Source organism: Meles meles, chromosome 3 (genome assembly GCF_922984935.1).
Source record: "Meles meles chromosome 3, mMelMel3.1 paternal haplotype, whole genome shotgun sequence".
In the NCBI taxonomy this organism is placed as follows: Eukaryota; Metazoa; Chordata; class Mammalia; order Carnivora; family Mustelidae; genus Meles; species Meles meles.
Window position 1 is genome coordinate 68,337,336 of NC_060068.1, and position 27,744 is coordinate 68,365,079.

General features: G+C 34.9%; 1 protein-coding gene across 1 annotated transcript in view; it reads right to left on the reverse strand.

The window, feature by feature from the left end:
- ADGRV1 (adhesion G protein-coupled receptor V1) overlaps positions 1–27,744 on the reverse strand; it is a 515,461-nt gene that overhangs the window by 160,734 nt on the left and 326,983 nt on the right. The window contains exons 84-85 of the mRNA XM_046001147.1: positions 23,876–23,992; positions 9,221–9,399 (exon numbers count right to left, since the gene is read on the reverse strand). Of these exons, the coding sequence (XP_045857103.1) occupies positions 9,221–9,399; positions 23,876–23,992 (296 nt within the window). The remainder of the gene's footprint in view (positions 1–9,220; positions 9,400–23,875; positions 23,993–27,744) is intronic.

A 27,744-nucleotide genomic window follows, 5' to 3' on the forward strand; every position in this document is an offset into this window, starting at 1 on the left:
AAAGAATATGTGGAGAAATAATGGCCCCAAACTTCTAAAATCTGATGAAAAACATCAATCTACATATCCAAGAAGCTCAACAAACTCTAATTAGGATAAACTAGAGAGAACTGTATCTAGCCATGTCATAATTAAACTGCTGAAAGACAAAGAGAGAATACTGAAAGCAGCAATTTAAATCATATGACCCAACAATTCCACTCTTAGGTGTATACCCAAGTGAACTGAAAACATGTTGAACAAAAAAAACTTGTACTTTTATATTGTATGCCATGCTTGCAAAAAATGCCCAACTTCTGTCTAATCATGTGAAAAGATTAAATAAAACCAAATTTGGAGACATTCATAAAATAACTAACCAGTATTCATCAAAAGTAAAAAACAAGGGAAGACAGAGGAACTATCAGATTGGAAGAGATAATGAGGCACGGTCACTGATTGACGTGTGGAATCCTTGGATTTCGGAACAGAAAAAGTAGAGAAAACTGCTGAAATCTGAGCATGGTCTGTCATTTAGTTAATACTTCTTTATCGCAGTTACTATCCTGGTTTTGATCATTGCACTATGGTTATGCAAGTATGTATGTGTGTACCAGGGTGAAGGTATACGTGAATGCTGACAATTTGTACAAATTTTTTGTGTTTAAAATTCTTTAAAAAACAAAATGTAAGAAGAAAAAAGACTGATATCGATAGAACAAGTTTAGAGGAGAGCTACTAAGAGAGAAAAGATGCAAAAGCATGTCTTATGAGGATATATTTTAACAAGTCAATGTTAAGCTTGGAAAAAAAAAGAACTGTGACAAACTGAAGGCTTATCAAGTTGAAAATATGAGGTTACTTTTTGTTTCTTGTTTGTTTTTTGGTATGAACTCAGCAACTAAATACAGAGCCAGAATCTACAGGATTTCTACTGTATGCCAAAAAGCACCCTGGGAGGAATAAATTTTTTCTCACAGATGAGTTCCACCATAAAGTAAATGAACATTTGTCTGCAATGATGTAGAGATTACTCAAGGAGTGCGTGGGGACTGGCTTCGATGCTTTATAAAGTTCATATTTTGTCCAGGTTCTGCCTTGCCTGAAAAGAGAAGGGTCTAGGGACTGAGAAGCCATGAAGGATATAACTCAATGCACCTGACAGAATTTTTCTCAGAGAGATAAACAGTAGTCATAGGGGCACCTTGGTGGGGTTAAGCCTCTGCCTTGGGCTCAGGTTATGGTCTTGGGGTCCTGGGATCAAGCCCCACATTGGGCTCTCTACTCAGCAGGGAGCCTCCTTCCCCACTCTCTCTGCCTGCCTCTCTGCCTACTTGTGATCTCTGTCTGTCAAATAAATAAATAAAACCTCTTAAAAAAAAAAAGCAGTAGTCACAAAAGCTAAGGTGTTACTAGGAGAGAGAAAGCTAACACAAGGTAAGAGAATGAGATAAGATAACTGAAATTAGTTGTTAATCAGTACCCACTAAAAAGTAAAATAAACTGAATATCTGGAATAAGAAGTTCAAGATACCCTGAACAGGGTTTGAATCATAATATTTTTGTTTTATTAAGGCAAGCTAGATATTTTCCAACCCTTCAATACTTTTATTCTAAGACCTTGAAGGAAAGCATACTTCCAACACTTCTTTAATTTGGAGTTCTGAATGAATGGAAAATGCCAATCTAAAGCTTCTCTCTCTCTCTCCATATGTATATATATGGTGTGTGTGTGTGCAATAATAACCATGTGCAATAATATACCCACATATCTATGAAGAAGTCTTCACAATATTCCTCTTTCATAGATATATGGGGATTTTCTCTAATCGTCAGACATTAAGTAAACAGTCGCCCTATGTTTATAAACATTTTTTTCATGATTCTCTTTTTAAGTAATTTAATAAAAATAAAAGAGTCTCATATGATATCATACTTTCCATAGAGTGCTATTAATTCTACTTAGTTCTAATTTAGAAAATAGATTTGTTCTCTATATTAACAACATTTCTCCTAATACAGCTAGCAAAATTAGATTGTTTTCTGAGGATTAAGTAATTTATAAAATGGGTAATTCAGTACAGGACCAGGATAATCAGAAGAGGTTATAATTAAGATTTGTTAAAACTAACAAGAGTAAAACATGATGCTAAAATACTAAAACTGAAATACTACAAAATTTTAAAAATTAAGTTATTCATTTTTTCATTATGAGATAACAAATTCTTAGCTTAAATAGAAGAGAGTTCACTTAGATCTTTGCCCATTATAGTTCTTCTCTAAGTATAAGCTGACTTTTTTTAAGTTTGCATTCATATGAATTAGCAAGAAAGAGAAAAAAGCAATCTTTTTATTTTACTTATTTTTTTAACATAAAATATATTATTGATTTCAGAGGTACACATCTGTGATTCATCACCCAGTGTTCATTACATCACATGCCCTCCTTAATGTCCATCACCCAGTTACCCCATTCCCTCACCACCTTCCCCTCCAGAAACCCAAAGCAAGTATTTTAGAAATACAAACCAACCTATCATAATTATTATGTCAGTTTTACTGTTACTGACATTTATTAATTTGTCAGGGTTTTGCAGCTGAAAAGTAAGAATAGTGAGAGAGGGAAAGTCTTCACTGTCCTCTCTCCTCTACGACATGACTCTGACACTCATTCTCAGTCACTCTATCCTTTCATAGCCACAGAGTTGTGGGTCCAATAATGGCTTTTCATCCTTTTAGGGACAATTTTCAGGGCTGCATTACCTTTGCTCCTACCCTAGCTCTTGACTCAGTTCTGTATCCTTTTTCCTCTGCACTTTGCTTGATCAGACTAGGGATTTCTCTTCACCTTGTTTCTTTTTTTTTAATTTTTAAATTTTTTAATTAAAATATAATGTATTATTAGCCCCAAGGGTACAGGTCTGTGAATCGCCAGGTTTACACACTTCACAACACTCACCATAGCACATACCCTCCCCAATGTCCATAACCCCACCACCCTCTCCCAACCCCACCTCCCCCCAGCAACCCTCAGTTTGTTTTGTGAGATTAAGAGTCTCTTACAATCCCTCCCAATCCCATCTTGTCTCTTACAGTCCCTCCCAATCCCATCTTGTTTCATTTATTCTTTTCCTACCCCCCCAAACCCCCCATATTGCATCTCCACTTCCTCATATCAGGGAGATCATATGATAGTTGTCTTTCTCTAACTGACTTATTTCACTAAGCATAATACACTCTAGTTCCATCCTTCACCTTGTTTCTTTGTCGTAAAGTACTCAAGAAGCGAATCCAAGAAAAATAGACAAATAATCCCAAAGACACTCTATAAACTATTTAAGAGAGACTACCCCTGGGTATTCTCATTAGAATTATTTCTGGCAACCAATGGAAATCAATCAAGTCCAGATTTCCTTTATTTTGACATTATTTTAGTAAAGCACTGTTCAATTATAAGATAAAAAGAAAGCTGGAAGAATATCTAGAATCAATTTCAAAAAGTGATGAAAATGTCATTAAGAACACCTTAAAGGTATAGGAAGCCTTTTGTTAATTCTGAGTATAGTATGATTTCTCATAGAGTCATAAAATCATCTGGCTCAGTGATAAAGAAGCAGTAACAAGTCTATACTGGATTTTCTATTTTACAGACAAAAGCAAATTTTAAATTTTATAATCTCTGCAGGACTTTTCTCCAGATCATGTTGTGTAACTTAAATCTAGATAAAAAATCCATTAGTTGAGGTAAATTAGAATTTGATCTTTTATATATAAGAAAAAAATTGACAGTCCTCATGTAGTATTTTGAGTGTTGAGATATTCAGTATTATTTGGTGACTTCCGAGTATTTTAGATACATTTTGATAATCATATTATCAATTTTAATATAAATATGTTACTGCATAGAGAAAGCATGAAAGTTATCTCTAATCCCTTATTTGTATATACTTCCTTTGGTTGTTAAGGATTTCCTTTTTCCAGTTCCGATATTTACATCAAAGAATACATTAAGCCCTGCATCCTTCAAAAATTTAGTAACTTTTACCATCTGTTACCAGTTACTAATCACTGATCTCCACTCTGAATTTCAATTAATATAGCTGACATCATCATCAAATACTTATAATATTTGTGAATATTTCAAAAATTCACAATATGGTATGATTGATACAATCACAGGATTTATGAAAGGTTCTGAGTCTAATGAGGATAGACTCATTAATCTGAAACTAGATACTCCACAGAGTTGATATTTAAGCTGATGTTTAAAGGGGAAAAATAGATATTTCCTAGGCAGAAAAGGAAAGAAAACCATTTGAGACACAAAGGATATATTCAAAGGTATAGGCACAAGAAATCATGGGAAATATCAAATGATTCAGTTTCAAAGGATAACTGGGGAGGATGGGTATGAGGGATGCTAAGGAAACTGGTTCAACCATGGATGACCTAAGAGTCCAGGATCTTGAAGGTAATGGAAAGCAACAGTTGGGTTTTAAGCATCAGAGTGATATGAACATTTCCATGTTTCAGAATTTAGTAGATGGATTCAAAAAGAAAGAAATCAGAGAGAGGAACACAAGTTAGGTGGCAACCCGACAGAGCCGACAAAGATGACAGAAAAAAACTGAAGAGACAATGATGAAATAAAAGATGAAGATGAAAATGAGGAAGTAAATTAGGAAGACATTCAGGAATTAGGCTAGAAAATAACTTGTGATTAATAGCATGTGAATTATTAGAAAAAAGAAGTAGAAAAACTTAAGTGGGTTCCCGGGTGCATGGTGGCTCTTTCTAGAAAATGTAGGTCAAAGCACACATTTAGAAGATCAATTTAAAACAGACTAAGTATAAGAAAGCTGTGTGTCATTCTGGTAAAGATGTTTATTGGACTTCTACACATATAAGTCCCCAAACAATCTCAGCTTTTCCAAAACACATTACAATAAAACTGTGAAAAATCAAAGACAAAGAGAATCTTAAAAGCAGAGACAGAAAACAAGCATGTAACTTACAAGGGAAGCCCACTAATGCTATCAGTGGATTTCTCAGCTTAAACCTTACAGGACAGGAAAGAGTGGGATGATATATTCAGAGTGCTGAAAGGAAAAAAAAATGTGCTAATCAAGAATACCCTATCAGGCAAAATTATTCTTCAGAAATGAAGGAGAAATAAAGATTTCCCCACAAAAATAAAAGCTGAAGGACTTCATCACCACTAGTCCTGCCTTATGAGAAAAGGTGAGAGGAGTTCTTCAGGCTGAAATGAAAGGATGTTAATTGGTTACCTGAAAATACATGAAAATATACAGAATACTGGTAAAGGAAACTATATGGTCAAATTCAGAATTCTCAATAGTGTATTACCATGGTATGTTAATCATATAATTCTAGCATAAAGATTGAAGAAAAAAAAAGATTAAAAATAATGACAGCCTCATGAATTTTTAAATGAATACTCAATGTAAAAAGAGGTAAGTTGCAAAAAGGAGGGATAAAGTGAAAGAGTAGTGTTTGTGCATGTAATTAAAGTTAAGTTGTTAGCATAAAAGTTACATCTAGATGTTGTTTTATGTAAGCTTCACGGTAATCACAAAACAAAAACCTATGGTAGACACACAAAAGACAAAAAGAAAGGAATCAAAGTATACCACTAAGGAAACCATCAATTAATAAAAGAAGACAGCAGAGAAAGAAGAAAGGAGTATGTGACTACAAAACAGAAGACAATTAGTAAGATGACATTAGTAAGTTTTTACATATCAATATGTACTTTAAATGTAAATGAACTCAGTTCTCCAATAAAAGGACAGAGTAGCTGAATGGATTGAAAGGAAAAAAAAAAAAAGATCTAATTGTATGCTGCCTACAAGAGAGTCACTTCAGCTTCAGGGACATACATGGATTCAAAATTAAAAAAATGTAAAAGATAGTCCATCAAGTGGAAACCAAAAGAGCAGGGAGGGGGTAGTGTTATACTTATATCAGATAAAACAAACTTCAACTCAAAAAGGTATAACAAGTAATAAAGTAAGCCATGATATAATAATGATAAAGAGGCAATTCATCAAGCGGGTATATAACAATCATAAATACACCTGTACCTAATGTCAGATCACCCAAATAAATTAAGGGAATACTAACAGATCAGACGGAGAAACAAACAACAATACAATAATAGTAGGGGGCTTTATTATTCCATTTTTAATGATGGATTTATCAAGTTAGACTTGAACTGTAGTTAGACTAAATGGGCCTACAGATATATACAGAACATTCAATCCAATAGTAGCAATATATACATTCTTCTTCTTTTTTTTTTTTGGATATCATTCTCCAAAATAGATCATACATTAGGCTACAAAACAAGTCTTAACAAATTTAAGAAGACTGAAATCATACCAAATATCTTTTCCAACCACAATGGAATGAAACTAGAAATCAATAACAGGAAGAAAACTAAAAAATTCACAAATACGTGAAAATTAAACAATATACTCCTAAACAACTAATGGGTAAAAAGAAGAAATCAAAAGGGAAATAAAAAAGTACCCTGAAACAAACAAAAACGGAAACACAACATACCAAAACATGGGATGCAGAAAAAACAGTTCTAAGATGATATTTATAGTGATAAGTGCTTACATTAGAAAAAAGAAAGATGTCAAATTAACAACCTAACAACCTAGCAAATTAACAACACCTCAAGGAACCAGAAAAAAAGAACAAACTCAGCCCAGTTAGCAGAAGAAAGGAAATAATAAAGATCACGGAATGTTGGTAGGAATGCAAACTGGCACAGCCACTAGAGTAAACAGTATGGAGTTTCCTCAGAAAATTAAAAACAGAACTATAAAATGACCCAACGAACTCACTTCTGCATATATATCCAAAGGAAATGAAATGTGGACCTTTTATTTTTTTAAGATTTATTTAATTATTTGAGAATGAGAGAGGAGAGCTCCACACAAGAGCCCTGCTCCAGGGAGTTGGAAGTGACCAAGCCACCCAGGTACCCCAAGCGTGCAACTTTTAATCTTAGGGTCATGAGTTCAAGCCCCATGTTGGGCACAGAGCTTACTTTAAAAAAACAAAAAAACAAAAAATTAAGGAAGAAATACCAAACTTGAAAACCGTTCCAGCTAATAGAAGAGAGATCACTCCCTGTTTTCATGAAATTATCATAATCTTGGTTCCAAAATCTGACAAAAACATCTTTTAAAAAGCAACTTGTACATATTGATACAATAGAGATCTATTTAGAGAAAATTCTTTACTCAAAAGAAATTGTTTATTACTATGAAGTAACCACTGCACAACAAATGAGCTACTATTTCACACCATCACAAATCCTATCATTACTCTGAAAGAAAATGTATGTTTATACATGATCAAGGTATACAAGATTTTTCATAAATAATATAGTAACTTGTATCCTTATATTGAGATTAAAGTGATAATTAAAAATACAGAATTAAATTTTAAAAAACTATAACAGATTTACATAGGGATGGTTTAGGAATTTTTTATGGAGGACACAAGTAACTTATAATACTTACAAAACTCATTCACTTTTGGTCTAATAATCCCTATCATATTAAAACCAGGTAGAGGTTAATGTATTTTGCATTTCATTTATTATAACTGAGCTGATAATAAAAAACTTTTTGCAAAAGCCTCAGAGGCAAATATTTTAACAGTTGATTTGGACATTCTTGTATAATAGTTTATTTCCCTCTTTAAAATCCCCTTTACAAGTACCAAAAGAGTTCCTTTTAATTAATATCACTTTCATCAGGTCCCATTTATCAAGGCTGGGTGGGTACACATGTAATGCTAAAACTGCTGCCAAATAAGTCCTGTCTTGCCAGGAAACTCGTGAAAGGGATGGGCAGCTGGCCACCAGGGTTTGTCTCATGGTTATTTTGTATTTGACAAAGAATGATGTCAAACTTTCTGAAATTAATCCTGGCTGCCCAAGATTTAAATTAATGCCAGGGGTAACAAAGTGTCATAACATAATTTTGAAAAGACACAATAATTCCCTTCTAGAAGATCAGGCTTTAGGAATTTTATATGCACAAAATACATTATAATGCTATAAAGTAATCAGTATGAGGGAATCTTAATGAGTCTCAATAAAAAATTACCATATATGGCCTCTCGGTGGGTGTGTGCATATCACATAGCTAGTTTCCTTGGTTGAATAGAGTGTGGGATATGTGTGTGTGATTACCCATTTGTGAAATACATTTGCATACATTAATTACAATTATTTATTAAGTAATAATGAACAATTATAACTGATCAGAGGCAATAATGATATTGAAATGACTTCTGCTTATATAGTACTTTTACTTTCAAAGATTTTTCACATCAATTAACTCATTTTTATCTTCACAATAACCTGTGAGATAATTAGGTAAGCTGTCATCATAAAATTGGGAATAGGTTATTCTTTCTTATTTAGAAGTGTTACTTTCCCCATCTAATCCTCATTACACCAAGGGAGCTGATTAAACTTTATTATAAAATTTTTTTTTCCTTCCTGCATATGGAGTCAATAAAAGGAGTTGAGTAGTCCTCAAAGCTGTAAGACATCAGATTCAAGATTAAGGCATGTATATGTATGTGTATAAAGATTTGTTACATTTAGAGACTATTAATGCACCTTAGTCAGAACATATAAGAAGGTCCCAGTTGACCCTGTCTCCTTCTTGTGTCCTTTTGCAGACACTCTCCATTCACTCTGATACAGCCTTTTGGTATTTAAGGATGTTATAGATGACAGTGACTGCCATCCTTCCCTTCCCAACCTCCCCCAAAATGTCAGATTCCTTAGATAATACGCCACACTCCATATTTTTCACTGATTCTATTCTTTATCAAAACTTTCATAGTTCCCTGATTTTACTAGGTATTGTATTACTAGGTATTGGTCTTAATCTAATAAATCTAGTAAACTAAATTATGCTAAGGTACAAATTACTGAGCATTGTCTAATACCTCAACTCACCTGAGAAAACGGTATCCATCAGAGGAACTAGAAAGGCAACAGTTTCTTACTTAAAGGAATAATTAGATGAAGTAGAGATTTAGTCAGTCTGGAGGGAAAGCAGAGGTCTGCCTGGTATTCCTCGTTCAGCCATGCTGCTTAGCCCACTGCTCCACCATCTACTAATGAAGCTATCTGAGTACACGAAGGCTAAGAAGGCAATGAGTTCTGCCTGGATGTACTTACAGGTCACCGTGGATGAGTCCATAGATCTGTGGCATGCTCTGATGATAGATTCCTCTCAAAATAATAATGAGGAGAATCACCACAAAGGCTGGAAGTCCCCAACTCAGAAGGAAAAACAGCAGATATCGTCTCTCTGTGTGTTCATCGTTCATCACCAGCACATACCAGAAATTCACAGACTAAGGAAGGAAACAGAACATAAAATGAGTAAGTTCTGGTCTAATGTCACAGGACACAAACTCACCTGGGCTGGACATAAAGTATTATGGTGCAACAAAGTCTAGAATTACTTAATAATTATTTTTCGTTTGTTTGTTTTTTAGATAATTCACATATTTTGTACATCCAAGAAATTCAGAATACCTCAAAAATCTTGAAACACTGGAAAATATTAATTTTACTTTTTATTTTCCTTAGTTTGCTTTGATTTATTCACAGCCATAGTCCTCTGTGATTGTTCTGTGCATGTTGAAGAAACATACACTGATATTCAAACCTACTTCCCATGTGAACAGCTTCATGACGATAATAAAGTGAACAGCCCTTTGTTTCAGACTCTTGGCAACTTTTTAAAAGATTTTTATTTATATTTTTCAAGAGTGAGAGAGAGCAAAAGCACGTCGGGGTGGGGGGAGGAGCAGGAGGAGAGGGAGAGAGAGAATCTCAAGCAGACTCCCCAGTGAGCACAGAGCCTGACATGGTGCTCAATCTCACGACTCCGAGATCATGACTGAGCTGAAATGAAGAGTTGGTTGCTTAACTGACTGAGCCAGACACCCCTGATAAATTTTCTTAAGGCCTTATCATATGAGAGGGCTAGATACTTTTCCAGGGAATGGGTATATAATTGTGAAGATAGCCCCATGTCAGTCCCCAGCAGGAGACATATAGGAGTAAACAGAAAATGACTTCACAGAGATAAAAGTTCTGTGATGGTAAATACATTATATGTTTATTAAAAAAAAAAAATTGGAAGGGGAGGCGAACCATAAGAGACTATGGACTCTGAAAAACAACCTGAGGGTTTTGAAGGGTCAGGGGTGGGAGGTTGGGGGAACAGGTGGTGGGTAATGGGGAGGGCACGTTTTGCATGGAGCACTGGGTGTTGTGCAAAAACAATGAATACTGTTACGCTGAAAAAATAAATAAAATGGAAAAAAAAAGAAGAAATTTCAGGTTTGGTTGTGGGTATGATGATATGTAAGTATGTATAGACTGAAAGTTTGTGTGGCTTTACCCTTTTGCAATGAAATGGAATTTTGCTGTGATTGTCTCTTGGTGCATATTTTTAAAGATCAAGAGGAATGTAATCCGATTTGTAACCTTAACGTTGTTTTAAGGTTAGAAAAGCACAGCCACTGGTGGAGAATGGTTCTATTTCATTGTGGAAGGATCAGTAATTATTACTCTCCATGCATCCAACAGTGTCAGGTTCCTTTTACTGTGACGGAGATATTTGTATCAAGTCTTCAGTCTTAGTATTTGTCTTGAGCATTTTGGTTTGGGGATTTGAGGACTAAGAGTGTCAAGTATTTTAGAGGGAGAGATAAGAATTCTCTGCTTTGTTTTGTTTTCTGTTTATACAGTTAATATCTACTTATGCTGATATTTTGAAAAAAATACAAGGAAAGAAAATCATCTGAAATCTCATTATCTAGAATCAACTACTGTTGATTTTCTGGTATTGTTTACTGGCGTTTTTTTGTTTTCTGGGTTTTTTTTTTTCTATTGTATATTATGCATGCTAGTTTGTAACCTACTTTTTTGGTGTACCAGTAAAATGTGAACATTTTTCCAATAAATCATCTATGGCATGAAAAAAAAAAAAGTTCTGTGATGGGGTAGGTTTTGTACCTATTTTTCTTTCTCAGTTAGTATGCTTTTTTTTTCATTCATGTACTTGACAATTATTTATTGAGTGCCTACTGAATTTCAGGGACCAGTCCAAGCATGGGGCATATAGAAGTGAAAGAGATGAGGGAGGTATTTACTTTCCTTTATGTTAGTTTCCAAGAAAGTGGGAAAGAAGTCATCACAGAAAGTATGTATTTTATATTTATAGTGTATTTTATATCTATTATTTCTTATTAAGATAAGAAATATAAAAATGAGGGGCACCTGGGTGGCTCAGTCGGTTAAGCAACTGCCTTTGGCTCAGGACATGATCCCATGGTCTTGGGATTGAGCTCCACTTCAGGCTCCTTGCTTGGAGGGGAGTCTGTTTCTCCTTCTTCCTCTGCCTGCCACTCTGCCTACTTGTGTTCTCTCTCTCTCAAATAAATAAATACAATCTTTAAAAAAATATAAAAAGGATAAGTATATAGAGGGGGATGAGGGGACACATTAGATAAACAGAATAGGAAAAGAAAATGTTCTTATCGGCCCCAAATCCCGTACTTTAATCCTACACCTAAGCCAAATCTAGAACTTACATATTCTGCCTTCTAGTGTACGTTTTCCATTAGCGCACTTACACTTAATTATCATTTAGCGTAGAAACAACACTGAATGTCATGTATTTCACACAATACTTCTTCACTAGATAAATCCCCCTTCTTAGTTTCTTATGATGGAAAAAGTGTGAGTATAGATAAATTACATATATATATACATATACACATACATATATATGTTAATATATACATCAGAGGGATAATCAGTAGCAAGCAACAACAATCCCATAGCTTCAGTTTCCTCATGTACACAATGAGTTTATTCTAAAGATTAAATGAGATATTATGTATGAAAGGTTGAGCACATAGTCAGCATTGGGAAAGGTTGCCAGCTCCCTTAAATCTCCTATTAGGATGTCAGACAGTGTGAAAGACAAAAGATAAATAGTTTAAGACCAAAGTAAGCTGTGATACGATGGAAGCTCTATGTGATAAATAAACATGCCTTATGTTCATGGAAAGGCTTTCAGGTGCTATTTACGGAGGCTTCTAATTAAGACTCTATCTGGACCAAATCAGCCTTGAGGGATTAGTATTGACTGGGCTAAACAAGGGAAAAATAAAAATGTTTGGTTACTTGGGAGATTTTTGTCTCTGAATTTTATTTCCTGTCAGCACTCCATATCTTTATGTACACCTGCATATATCTGTAATTATGAGTAATTTGAGTTGTTGCTTATGTAAATTTGTTCTAACTTCTTTTTTGGATCATTAAATCCAACAGGGTTTTCCCCCTTCTTTCCATAATTAGTATAGGGACACGCACCCAAGTAAGTGTGATTGTATCAAGTATCTGACACTGAGGTGATCAAACTGCCTGTTAGAGAATGAAAATTCAGGCAAAGGAAGGATGATGAGCCCATCTCCAAAATAAAATTGCTAATTATTTATTTTAAATAGATGTTTGTGTTTGAGTCCATATAAGATGGTAACTCACGGGTGTTGTTGGTGGAAGAATCAGAAAGCAGAGTACGATAAATAACTCCTAAGATGATTCACCATAATAGAGATTGGGATATTTCCAAAATGTCTGCCTTTACGAAAATGGACATTAGTTCCATCAGTTAGAATCACTCAACCTTTTAGCAATTGTTTCACCCTTACCAGAGACTCAGATAAGACTGAAACAAATGTAACTGTTCGATTTGTACATGCATGGCTTCTGCTCCAAAGAGCTCAAGGCACAGTGTTGCTGAACAGTCAATTAAGCAAAACAAGTTACTGTAGTCACAAGCTTTTGTTGACTTAAAAAAAAAATCCCTTTTCTTCCCAAAAGAATCCAACCACTGAGGTGTACCCTAAAGACATATTTCCCATTGTATGTTTTTTTTTCTTTTTTCCCTTTTTGCTATAGAATTGAAATGCTATGTAATTAAGTGATACCTAATTATTTTAGAAATACCATATGGCCCAAACATAAGATTTGTTTTGACTACCTAATTTCAAGTTTTTACTTGCATTTTAAGTTATTTTAATATAATGTGGTTGGTACCTTTTGGGATATGCCTAGGTCATGAGTTCTCCTTCTTAGAATCTTATTTCATCCCACCCCAACATATGCACAGTGGGTTCATGACCCTGCTCCTCCACCCACAGCTGATTTGATCTGGAGAAGTCTGTCCCAGTCTGGGCCAATCATGAATCACTGAATTCCGTGAAATTCAGTGACAGTCTAAGCTGGTCAGCTGGAAAAAGAGGACATACAAACTTTAGTGATGGAGAAAGGCAGAAGCACAGTGGAGAGAAAGTGTGTTTATAGAAAATATGGTTCTTGTGTTCAGTAAGTTATCCTATATGCCTATTATTCCTTTTATGATGGAAATGTTTGCTTAAATTAGCTCAATTTAGTTTTTCTTTATGTTAAAAGAAAAAAAGAAATTGACTGAGGTATATATTGCTATTCAAAACCAGTGGAATTGAAACCACCAGTTACTACCATTCTCTAAACAGAGGAGACAGTGGAGCATTGACTACGTTCTTTTCCTTATAATCATGGTTCCTCTTTTGTAATCTAAAGAGTATTTAAAGACCACTATGTTTGAATAATAATTTTATGCTGACAGACACATAGCATATATGCTCTGTGTGCCTTGGTGTCTGTGTGATTATTCAGTGTTGGAACTAAAGAAATTTTGAAAACTCAATACAAGTAAAAGGGTATCACTCTCACCCAGACATGATTCAAGTGGACTGGGCATGGCTTACTATTCACTGCCCATGTGATGTTTTTCCTGCTAAACACTAACTGTGAACTGAGAATTATAACAGGTCTCTATTTACACTTCTATCTCTAAACTTTAAAAATTTTGTTAGAACCTTCTTACAGACCATCTCAAGACATCATCATTATGTAGTCATGTTACCTTTTTAACCAAAATATTATCTCTGGGTTGCCTGGGTGGCTCACTCAGTTAAGCATCTGACTCTTGATTTCAGCTCAGGTCATCATCTCAGGGTTGTGGGATTAAGCCCTAAGTTGGGATCTGTACTGGGCATGGAACCTGTTTAAGGTTTTCTCTGCCCCTCCCCGCCCCGACCCTCTCTCCTTCTCTAAAAACAAAACACAGCAAAATACTCCAACCCCTCCAAAGTTGTCCCCCAATTTAATCAACTACATTAATCCAACTTGACTATACTATATACATGCAGCATACGCATTCCTAGCACTAATAAAATGTAAGCTGAAGGCAAGCCCTAAAAGATTCAAAACTATTTTCAGCTTTAGTAACCAAATTAGACACTTCAAAAGAGAAAACTGAATAAAATGTTTTGCAGTGTCTAAAACTTGGTGATGTTACCACAGTCACATCTTTAATGTCACTTCTAAACACTGGTGCATCTGAATGACCACTTTCTTACTTCTGTCAGTGCTCACCATTGAAGGATGATGTATTTGAATTTGCATACTTTTCACAATTACCAGCATTTCAAGATTACCTGGGTGAAAAGAGGCAAAGGATCTGTGCTCAGAAAACTACAGAACACTCATGAAAGAAATTGAGGAAGACACAATGAAATGGAAAAATGTCCCATGCTCATGGATTGGAAGAACAAATATTGTTAAAATGTAATGCTACCTAGAGCAAGCTACACATTCAATGCAATCCATACAAAATACCATCAACATTTTTCACAGAGCTGGAACAAATAATCCTAAAATTTGTATGGAACCAGAAAAGACCCTGAATAGCCAAAGGAATGTTGAAAAAGAAAACCAAAGCTGGTGGTATCACAATTCCAGACTTTAAGCTCTATTACAAAGCTATAATCATCATGACTGTATGGTACTGACACAAAAACAGACACATGGATCAAGGGAATAGAATAGAGAAACCAGAAATGGACCCTTAACTCTACGGTCAACTAATCTTTCACAAAGCAGGAAAGAATGTCCAATGGAAAAAAAAAAAGAGTGTCTTCAACAAATGGTGTTGGGAAAACTGGACAGCCACATGCAGAAGAATGAAACTAGACCATTTCCTTACACCACACACAAAAATAGACTCAAAATGGATGAAAGATCTCAATGTGAGACAGGAACCCATCAAAATCCTAGAGAAGAACATAAGCAGCAGTCTCTGTGACCTTGGCCACAGCAACTGCTTGCTAGACACATCTCCAAAGGCAAGGGAAATAAACTTTAGCAAGATAAAAAGCATTTGCACAGAAAAACAAAACAAAAAATAGTCAACAAAACTAAAAGACAACAGACAGAATGGGAGAAGATATTGGCAAATGTCTTATCAGAAAAAGGGCTAGTATCCAAAATCTATAAAGATTCTACTCCCAAAGAACAAAAACTCCCCAAAACCTCCACACCAAAAGAAGAATAATCCAATCAAGAAATGGGCAGAAGAAGTGAACAGACATTTCTCCAAAGAAGACTACAATTGGCCAACAGAAACATGAAAAAATGCTCAATACCCCTCAGCACTAGGAAAATCCAAATCAAAACCACACTGAGATACCACCTCACACTGGTCAGAATGGCTAAAATTAACATGTCAGGAAACAACAGGTGTTGGCAAGGATGTGGAGAAAGGAGAACCATCTTACATTGTTGGTAGGAATGCAAACTGGTGCAGCCACTCTGGAAAAAACTATGGAGGTTCCTCAGAAAGTTGAAAATAGAGCTACCCTATGACCCAGCAATTGCACTACTGGATATTTACCCCAAAGATACAAATGTAGTGATCTGAAGGGTCACATGCACACCAATGTTCATAGCAGTGATGTCCACAATAGCCAAACTATGGAAAGAACCTAGACATCCATCAACAGATGAATGGGTAAAGAAGATGTGATATATATTTATATTTTATTTACATATATATATTTAAATAATATAAATACTATGCAGCCATCCAATAAAGGAAATCTTGCTTTTTGCAATGACATGGGGCTTGATCCCAGGACCCAGAGATCATGACCTGAGCCAAAACCAAGAGTCAGATGCTTAACTGATGGAACCACTCCAGAGCCCTCCATTTTAACAAATTTAAAGAAAACTACTTAATGATATTTGTGACAATTTCCTGTCATAAATACAATCTAGAGAAATACAGGAAAGGAGAACTTGAAGAGGTACACACTCAAACAAAAGATAAACTTTCATGTAAATAGTGAATACTATAAATAATGATTTTTAAAAAAAACTTGAAAAGATATGGTGATTAGTAACTTAAGTTTTGACATGGTTCTAAATGGATAAGCTGTATGTCTTTGGCCAATATTATTTGGTTCCTCTGGGTTTCAATTTTTTCCTCTAGCAAAGGGATAAGTTAAACTGTAAGTTATTAACAATTTCCTGACTCCCAGTTTTTGAGTGAATCATTGTAGAAATTACAAACACTGAAATAAAAACACGAATGGTATGGATGCACAGCCTATGAATTTTGGAAGTAATACAGACCTTACAGATCATCTGACCACACAAATCCTCTCATCTAGAGATGAGGAAACAGATGTAATCAGAGGAAAGCATGGTTTTTTCATATGCTGCTTAGTTACAGAACTTGGGACAGAACACAATCTCCTCTGAAGACTGATTAAGATTTATTTCCATAGAGACTCACACAAATATTGAGAATATTATTTGCATGAGAGTTTTTTTTCCCTCTCTTATTCCCCCCCACACACTTTATATGTCAGTGGAGATGCATTTTTTAATAAAAATATGGACATTACCATTTCTCTTTTCCTCTCCATTTTTTGCTAACACTAAAGGTCAATTTTAAAAGGTTTATCAGAATATAAATCACTCAAACATGACTATGGCCTGTGGTAGATTAATTTTTGTAAACCTCATCTTAAAACAAATGAAGAATTATACAACTTGAGTTAATGATTTTTGTTGAATTTAATAATAATTTCATAATTTGGCTTAGTTACTGATTTTACTCAGTTATGTACTATATTGCCAGAAAAGATTTTTGGGAGGCTCAATCATTTTAATTGATTTGATCGAACTCCTAGTGGAGAGGGACAAAGTTAATTGGTACAAATTTATTTTATTTTATTTTTACTTCTTAAAATATTTAATTTATTTATTTGCTAGAGAGAGTGAGAGAGAAAGAGAGAGAGTGCACAAGTAGGGGGAGCGGCAGGCAGAGGGAGAAGCAGGCCGAAGGCAGACACTTAACTGACTAAGCCACCCAGGCGTCCCATTTGGAGCAAATTTTAAAATGTTACAGGAATAGTTTATGAGAGGAAGAATGGAACCAATATTTACTTTTTTTCTTAAGTTAAAAATAGTCTGCTTGAAACCCATACATTTTTTTTTTTTTAAGATTTTATTTGTTTATTTGACAGACAGAGATCACAAGTAGGCAGAGAGAGAGAAGGAGAAGCAGGCTCCCTGCTGAGCAGAGAGCCCGATGCGGGGCTTGATCCCAGGACCCTGGGATCATGACCTGAGCCGAAGGCAGAGGCTTTAACCCACTGCGCCACCCAGGTGCCCCGAACCCCATACATTTTTATGCTATGTAGAATAAGATTGGTATCCAGCCTGTTATTTAATATTTGGTTATTAACCGTGTCACCAGAAACCCTGGATTGATTTATAGTATCAAGTTTAGTCAGAGGTCATGGATGCTATTAATTTTGTCATTATCATACGTTCTTATTCATTTCAGAGAAGAGTCTAAGAAATATTATCACATGTCCTTGCTCCAGTTACCCTCTCTCTTAGCAATTTTTACATGAAATAAATTGCAAGGCTTTTTGAGGACTAGAGAATTCTGTATTTCCTGGGTATATCATTTTTATCTTGGCAATTACCAGTCCTCAATACCTTTGATGTCCTGTCCCACCACCTCCCAACCTCCTGCCCCCCACCCCGACTACCTGCCCAATTGAATCAGTGACAAAGGAAAAACATAGCTACTTTTGGCATTTCCCTTCTTGTTGTTATGCCCTGACACTAAGTAGCCTTTCTGCCAAGGAATAAAATGTGTATTTGCCTCCGCATAGCCTGATCTTACAGGAAAATTAAGGCTCAAGTACAATTGTAGAATGACTTCTACCTTTATTCCACCATTTAAAAAACATGTCCCTTAAGTAAGCTTTAGTTTCAAAATAAAACACTACACTGTTTCCATAAGCATGAAATCAACAAACTGCAGGAGCAATCTAAGGTCTGGATATTGTTCATAATTGAAGCAGACTGCTATATGATTTAGTGACAGGAAATGATTATAAAACTGGGCCAAGGGGCGCCTGGGTGGCTCAGTGGTTTAAGCCTCTGCCTTCGGCTCAGGTCATGATCTCAGGGTCCTGCGATCGAGCCCCGCGTCGGGCTCTCTGCTCAGTGGGGAGCCTGTTTCTCCCTCTCTCTCTCCCTTCCTCTCTGCCTACTTGTGACCTCTCTCTCTGTCAAATAAATAAAAAAAATATAAAAAAAGAACTGGGCCAAATGAATACACAGAAAAATTAAATTTCTATTTACCTATATTATATACAGACACCTCAACTTACTATGATTTATTCCTTCAAGGGTTAACTCATGGTCTGGCAGTCCATTTCATGTAAATGTTAATAATAAAGGCATAAATTCTAGGAATTTATTCTAAGAATATTCCATAAGTAAATAAATATTCAGAATGCAAGGATGTTCAAGGAAACATTGTTTATAATAGCAAAAATAACTGGAAGTAACCAGCATTTCAAAATAAACTGAAATAACCACATTATGGAATGGAAAAAAGTGTATCTGTACTTGGTAAATGTATACATATACAAAAACTTAGATGAACTATATATAAATAAGTAAATATATATATACACACACTATACACACACAAGAACATACACATATGTGCTTTTTACATATTTATAAACATTTGTATATTTGTGGAATATTTCTGGAAAGATATACAGGAAATCATTAGCAGTGTTTACCTTTGGGAGTAGGGTTGAGGGTAAAGCAGAGAGTAGAGGGTGTGTGAAATAGGGAGAAACAGATGTACTTTTCATTTTATATTTCTATTTAGTGTTTGTTATGTTTTGTACCATTAGTATATACAACTTCTAAGATGAAAACAAATCAAAACAGAAAAGGAAATGAAAATAGAACAATAAAAACTAAGGAAATAGAGTAAATATATTATAATAAGAGTTTAAATTCTCACTGTCAAATTTTCTCTAAGTAGACAAGACTTGCTGTTTTAAGGAAGTGGGAAATGATTTCAGTAATTTCATAGAATGATTTTATATGAGGAGCAAATATAAGGATAAGTCAAGTTCCATGGCCTCAAAGGAAGAAGTTTGCTTAAAAAAAAAAAGGGCAAAATAATCTGTTACTATATTCTCATAATGTGTGGTAGAACTTCCTTGTCAGAAAAACCGGGAGGCCTAAAGAAACAGAGTGAAGGCCACCAGTTAGAGATTCTGTGATAAGCCATGCATGTACTTCAGTAAAGAATTAGAGGTTATTTACACAGCTTGCTGAAGCTTCACAGCTAGCTGGTGTCTGCCTCACTTTAAGTCTCTCCCTACTATTACCAAGTAAATTCTTTTTTTGGAAAAAAAAAAAAAGGAGTGTAAATTAAATTGGAAAAGCAGAGTTTTCAACACGTTTCAAAATCAATGAGATATGGGCCACACATATTTGTTTAGCCAGTAATATTCGGTAAATATGTATGGCGTGTATAGCTTGTGCCAGGCCCAATTACAAGCTCTTTTCATGCACAAATTCATTTTATCTTTCCACAATCCTCGAAGACAGGTACTGTTATTACAGATCTGATTATTCAGATAAAAAATCTAGGCTCAGGAAAGTTATGTAACTTGTTTACCAACAACATTCTTCTTTAGCTACTATAAAAATATAATCCAATTAAAAGTATATGACAGAGAAATAAAAGTTCAAGATAAAGTCATTTAAGTGCATTTTTTTCAAAGATTGAAGATATGATGCAAATCAAAATAAACAGTAATTCTGATATACTAAACCCAATGATTAAGTTAATGGTTAACTTTTTGTCATAAGTTATGCACACACACACATCTATCAAATTCTCTCCTACATACTGTTAAAAATATGAAGTAGAGGGGTAACAGGTGGCTCAGTTAGTTGAGCATCTGTCTTCAGCTCAGGTTGGGATCATGCCCCACGCTGGGCTGCCTGCTCAGCGGGGAGTCTGTTTCTTCCTCTCTTCTGCTCTCCCCCAACCCCCTCCCAGCTTGTGATCTCTCTCACCTCTTTCTCTGTCAAATAAATAAATAAAATCTTTAAGAAAATATGAAGTCGAGCCACCTGGGTGGCTCAGTTGGTTAAGCAACAGCCTTCGGCTCAGGTCATGATCCCAGAGTGTCGGGATCGAGTCCCACATCGGGTTTCCAGCTCCATGGAGAGTCTGCTTCTCCCTCTACCTTCTCCCCTCTCACTCTCTCTCTCTCAAATAAATAAATAAAATCTTAAAAAAAAAAAAAGAAAATATGAAGTAGAATCACTAAAATGTTAATTTTTTCCAAAAAATTTTAACCCTAATTGACTAGAAGGATTGGATTAACAGGAGCCTAATCTTTTACATAATGTTTTAAAAAATGGATTCTACTTTTTGAAAAAAAAAAAAAAAAAGATTTAGTAGACAGTATTTTATAAAAAGGAAAACACAGGTTGGTAAAGGAACAACCTCTTCCCACAAAATAACTTATGAGAAGTAACCTACTAGAATCAGAAGTTATTGAATTTTTCCCTTGTGGTCACACCACAAACCATGAAAAATGTGTGGTATACCATCTGAAATACATTAAACTTCAAATAGTTTTATTTACTGGTACTTTAAATAGTTTTCATAACCATCAGCCATACAGAAATCTAATTAGCTTACTAAATGTTTATCAGCCACAATTTTATTTACTGAAGACTGGAAAAAGAGATCCAGAGTAGACCAGTCTCTATTAAGTTGGGTGAAATCTTATATGATTTAATCTAATGCTCCCCCAAAGCAGGAAAATATTTTGAAAGTTGGTCATTTCCCCCTATTTGAATACACTTCACTGACTGGATGCTTTCTGCTTATAGGAACAGCCTCTTCAATTCTGACAGTTTACTGGCTATCAAAGTTCTTAATTGAATCAAAATTCACTTTTCTCATTTTGACCCATTTGTTCCATTCTTCCAAATGGACCTGCAGTCCAGTCTTTCTTTCCTGTAGCATCCCTTCCAAGTGTTTGTAGACAGCTATCACATCACTCTAAATTCACTGCAGCTTAGCTATCTCTAGCTGACTCAAAGTTTCTTACAGGACTATTTTCAACTTCTCATCAGCTGGTTAATGCTCCTGGTGAAACATGATTTGTGAAAGTGGTTATAGGGTCCCAAGCTTGTCTTGAACATTTGTAGATTACAGTGTAAACCACGATGCCCTCATCGGCCTCTATGCTGTTACTAATGTAACCTAGGTCTGTATTGTTTTTGTAGTTTTGTTTTAGGCAATCTGGTCATACACTTGACCACACTAAGTTTGTGTTAAATTAAATATTTCAAGCTGTTTACCTTAACCCCCATCAAATTAAATCTCTAGGTTTCAATCTGTCACAGCACTATCACTATATTGATTGTACCTGCATCCCTAACCCAGGCTGCTTGCTATTTCAGCTGTCCTTCCACCTCTATATCATCTGCATACCTCATAAGAGAGTTTCCTGTGTCTTCATCCAAGTCATTCATCAAAAACTGAGTAGGTCAGGGACATGGACAAAGACCTTCTGCACAACACTGGGGACCTCAGTCCAAGCAGATAAATAACATACAAGCAGTACACACAGAAAGCTCAGCTTTGATAAACTCCTAAAAAATTTTGCAATCAGAGAATCTAGTAAATATTTTAATTTCAGCAAATATTAAGTTTTATGTTATATCCTTGAGATTTAACTTTACTTTTTCATTTGGGAGGGATGTTGAGAATACCATAAACTTTCCATAATTAGAGCTGTTTAAGACTTATGAAATAATAATTCTATGAGGAAGGAATTATTATCTTCATATGAAGATTTAGAAACAAAACTTGGGAAGAGTCAGTAACTTGATTAAGTTTACAAAGATAGTGGCCAAACCAGAATTCAATCCCAGATTCAGGGCTCTAATTATTGCAACTAGTTCTACTAACTAAATAAGTCAGTGCAGTTCTCCCTACAACTATAATATCATACCTGGGAAAATATCCCTTCCATGAGTCTGTATGATATTCTCCCATGCTTTCATTACTGCTGTACAGTGGAAACCCCACATCCCTTTATTCAACGAGAAAGAAGAATATGCAAATGACTGAATACATCTGTTTATATAAAATAGTTCACAATCATACTAAAAAAACATAAAACTATTTCTATCATACGAAAGATATAACAATACTACTACGTAGAAAGCATTACCAAAGGCAACATTTCCTTTAGTTGAGCCATTAAACTGATGACATTAATACTACTGAATTGGATCCAACTTTCATATTTGCCTCTTTATCAAGCAAATCAGCATAGGACAATAAAGGGAATTTGGGATTTTAGTCAGAAAAGGGAGAGTTCAAGTCTCTCCCCAACACTTACTAGTTCCTCAGAAGAGTATACTAGGACTCTTTGGGTCTCACTCCATACTTTCTCCCCAGGGGATCTCTTCCAAAACAACAGATTCGTTTTCCAATTGTAAGTCAACAATTTTCTAAAGTATTTATATATATATAAATTTATATTTATATATTTATATAGATTTATATATATAAATAAATTATATATATATAATATATAAAATATATAAAATATAAATTATATCTATATAAATATATAAATAAATAAATAAAATATAAATTATATCTATATAAATTTATATAGATTTATATATATATAAATCTCTGTTCTGAGCTTTAGTCTTGTGTATCCCCCTTCTCTCAAAGTCCCCATTGGAAGTCTCACACTGGAGGAACTTCATGCTCCATATGTCCTAAATTTCTCATCAGCCTTCCTGCAATTTCCAGGGGTCATTATTTCAGTTCAAGACACTACCATCTATCCAGCCCCTCACACCAGAAACTTGGGAAACATCTTTGGTTTCACCTTCTGCATTCTTCTTAACCCATCTCTACATTCTATTGCTATACTGGAAAGAAGAAAGAAAGAAAGAGAGAAAGAAAGAGAGAAAGAAAGAAAGAAAGAAAGAAAGAAAGAAAGAAAGAAAGAAAGAAAAGGAAAGGGAAAGAAAAAGAAAGGAAGGAAGGAAAAGAAAAGAAAAATGAAATCTCAAAAGCTGTCCTATTCCCAGGTCCACACTGTCTTGTTCTCCTGCCCGGATAAGCTAATGGTACTTAATTCGCACCCATGTCAACTCTTTTGTCACCAATTCACTACAAACAGGGAGATATTTCTCAAATACAAATGTTACCGTGTTACTTGTTTAATTCTATGGCCTCCCCTAGAAAAAAGTTCAAATTTCTTGCTGTGGTTTACAGGCCCCACATCACAAGCCTCATCTCCCACCACTCCCTAGTTTCTACCCCTTCTAGGTTTCTTCTCATTCCCCCCAATTCACTATAATTTCTAATGATGTACAGCTTATAAAGTTTTCTTTCCATCGATCTCCTGGGAATGTGGTAATGGATATATGGAATCATTTCCATCTCAGTATGAAGAACAGCAGATAGGAAGAACACTCCATGCAGATTCACTGGAAAGTAGGAGGGGTGGGAGGAGGAAGTGAGGTACCAACCTGAATGAGCATCCAGCTAAACTGGCAAAGATACAGATAATGTGTGACAGCAGCCACGGCTGAACAGCTCTCCTCTGTGAGTTGGGGACTTGCATATGCAGACACCAGAAACACAATCTGTAAGAAATAATACCTGTATTTTTAAATCACGCTAAAATCAATCAAGAATATTAAGAAAATAAAACTTTCTCATCAGGATCTAGAATTCAATGACTCAAAGAGAAAATAAGTTGATTTGTTGCTCAAACTGAGATAACAGTCATTCTAAAAATGGCACTACACAGGCTTTCGTATTTATTCCACTTATTTATCTGAATATAGTTGACATAATGTTACATTAGTTTCAGGCGTACGACTTAGTGATTTGACAAGTTTATATACTACGTTGTGCTCACCACAAGTGCAGCTGCCATCTATCCCGTTACATTGCTACTAAAATAGCATTGATGACTTTCCTTATGCCGTGTCTTCTGGATTTTTACATTTCTTAGAAAAAATGAACTATATGAAATTATGCTACACATTGCTCTGGTCTGTCAAGGGGTGGTTTTCAAAGTTAACTCTATTCTTATCATAAATGGACAAGAATCCCATGAAATACATTTATTTTGGCTAAGTAGAAAAAATAGACATTAAGTCAAAGCTAATAAGAAGGAAAAGAAAGAAAAGCAAAAACTCTGATTTTTATCATCATCTGCATCTTCTTGTTGTGAAGTAACAAGTAACAAAACAGACTTCAATTTAAAATTTCAAATCCTAGGATTACTTTATTCCTTGGACTTTTATTTTTATTTCAACTGCCTCAAGACTTTGGTCAAAAGAAAGCTTCACAATGAGGGCTTTCTTGACCACACTGTTTAAGATTATACCTTCTTGGGGCACCTGGGTAGCTCAGTGGGTTAAAGCCTCTGCCTTTGGCTCGGGTCATGATCCCAGGGTCCTGGGATCGAGCCCTGCATCGGGCTCTCTGCTCAGCAGGGAGCCTGCTTCCCACCCTCCTGCCTACTTGTGATCTGTCTGTCAAATAAATAAATAAAATCTTAAAAAAAAAAAGATTATACCTTCTTTTCTTCTGTCCTTCCCACACACATGATATCCCTACATCTAAGGAGATAACTCTTTATTTCTAATTTTTAAACACTTATCACCTTCTAACATGCTCTGTAATTTGTTTATTTACTATGTTTCTTGGTTATTATTCACCTCATCTACTAGGTTATCATCCTTACGAGGGTAGGATCATTGAATGTTTTAGTCACTGATTTATCCCAATCACACAGCCCAGTGTCTGGCACATAGTAGATATTCCATAAATACTTGTAGAATAAGTGAATAAATAAATGAAGTGAAACACTCTTGTGGGTTCTATCATTTTGTATTTTCTACAATATATGATTACTGTGTTAAATTTTATAATGATAACTGCAGATGGCAAGGGAAAATTTGGAGCAATGATCGTATACCGTAACTTCTCAAGGAATAACCGCCCTTTTTAGGACAGCAACCAAGTCTTTTTGATTCTATATTTTAATAAGCTACCACTATGGCTGGAATACACAAATGTTTGATAAATGATTGTTTAAAGAAAGAATGACTGATTCCAAAAAGACGAAGGGTGTTCCAAGAAGAAAACTAGCTGACTTAAGCCTCAAACCCCAACTTCTAAGAAGGAAACATAACTTTAAGTCTGTTTGAATTTTTAAAAATAAATAATGTGCTCAAAACCAAATTAGAACAATGGGACAAAGTACTGCTTTTATCTTCAAATGAAATGTGTGCCTCCCCAATCTTTTTGTTCTAAAACTTGTGTCCATTAAATCACCTTGAAAATTTCTACCCAATGGTAATCCTAGGATAGCATCACCGGGGTGAATTTGTCAGGACCTGGGGTGAGATTTACATGCTCTGAACATCTTCACTTTGCAGGGCAAGACTCACCATAAACACCCTACTTACTTAAAGAAGAACTGAAATGTTAATTAATAAACTTATAATAATATATAAATCTCATGCCATGTTGAAATGACTCTTCCCTGGTGGAAATTATTGAGTACTTCCTGTACCAAGTATAGAAGGGGAAAAAAAAAAGTTTTTCTTTCTTTCTTTTTTTTTTTTAAGCTATAGACACTAAACTCAGTTTACTTTCCTGGAAATAATTTCTTCATCAGTAGTAGGAAGAAGATGGAAAAGATAAACTTTAATGTTCCTTTCTACCCCAGGATTCCAGGATTATTTTTTAAATGAGAAGCATTCCTGAATCAAATTTTTGTTTAGTTAGCCCTGGATTTGAAGCATTTGTAACATACACTATTAAAAAAAAAAAAAAGCAGAAGCTAGAAATTTATGTCACCTTTCCTAACAGTCCGAAAAAATGAGTTCTCTGAAAAAATGAAGTCAATAAATTTGCCTTTCCAGAACATATCATAAATAGCTTTTCAATTATTAGAGCTTATTTTGAAAACATGCTTAGATTTTCCTAGATCTTATCTTCTAATTTCTGAATTGTAAAATGTTCTGGATCATGTTTCCTTTTTCTAAATTCCACAAATATTCACTGAACACTTTCACGAAAACACTAACAGTAAACACTAAGCACCAAAACTACCTTGAAAGCCACTGGACATGCAGACTGAGAGATTCAGTGAAAGAAAGGAAAGACAGGAGGGGAGAGGGAGAGAGAAAGAATTTTAAGATTTTATATTCTTTCTTTTTACAAAGTGGCATCTATTTCCATAAAGATTTTATAAGTGTACCGAAAATAAATTTGAGCTTCTCTAATTCATTTCCTATAATGCGGATTGCATTGAATTTCATTTGGTAGTTTTGTTCTAATCAACCTGAAGAGTTTGCTGTGTAAAACAATGGTGTAATCCAAATTGTAATTAATATGCTTAGTTTTAAGCGTTCTATGAGACTATTTATAAATGGTATGCTAATTTGAATAAATCTTAGTCTCTTAAAAACCTTTTCTTTGAAACAAATTAGTACAGGTTATTGTTTGAACTACATTTACTTTCAGAATACAGTTTTAACACCCAAAATTCTCTTCTTAAGGTATGACTTCTTCACATTTTATTACGTTTTAACCTCCTTTTCTAAGTTACAAAAATAGCAGTTACAAATCTACTTTTGTAAATTATGAACATTCTTCCAGAATGATCTTTAAATTAAAAGAAATACTTCCATCTGCATGGGAGGAGATTGGTCAGCAAGAGAAGGCTGATCTGTCGCAAGGCACATTGCTATGACAGGATGAGCTAAGAATACTTGGGAGAACCAGCTATTACATGCAACCAGGCACATCTGAAATTAAATTAAATTGAATTAAAATACAAACTAAATGATAAAGGAAAACAAAATGCTATCTTACAGCATATTTAGCACATGTATCTTTTAGGCAGATAATGCAAGAAAAAATGAACATTTACCATTGTTCTTTTACTCAAATACATAGCGATGATCAGGAAAAAGATTATTTTCACAGTCAGTTCTCTGGATGCATTAACATCATAACAGAAAAAAATTTTTTTTTCAAAGGTTCTCAGTCACTTATGTATTGCTTCATTCAGTAAGCAGGTGAGTACCTACGACCTCCATAGCATTATGCTATCCATGTGAGATGGACAACGCGGTGGCATGGCAGCAAGGGGCTGTATGTTTCCCTCGATTCCTTGTGAAACCCACATACTAACAATGTGAAGTCATTACTGTTTTTATACCAACTTAATAAATAATGAAAGAGGATCTCATACGGGAACTAACTTTTTAGAGGCATTAAACATATTCTAAAGTTAAAGTGGGATTCAAATCCTGTTTTTTTTTTTTAAGATTTTTGTTTATTTATTTGACAGAGATCACAAGTAGGCAGA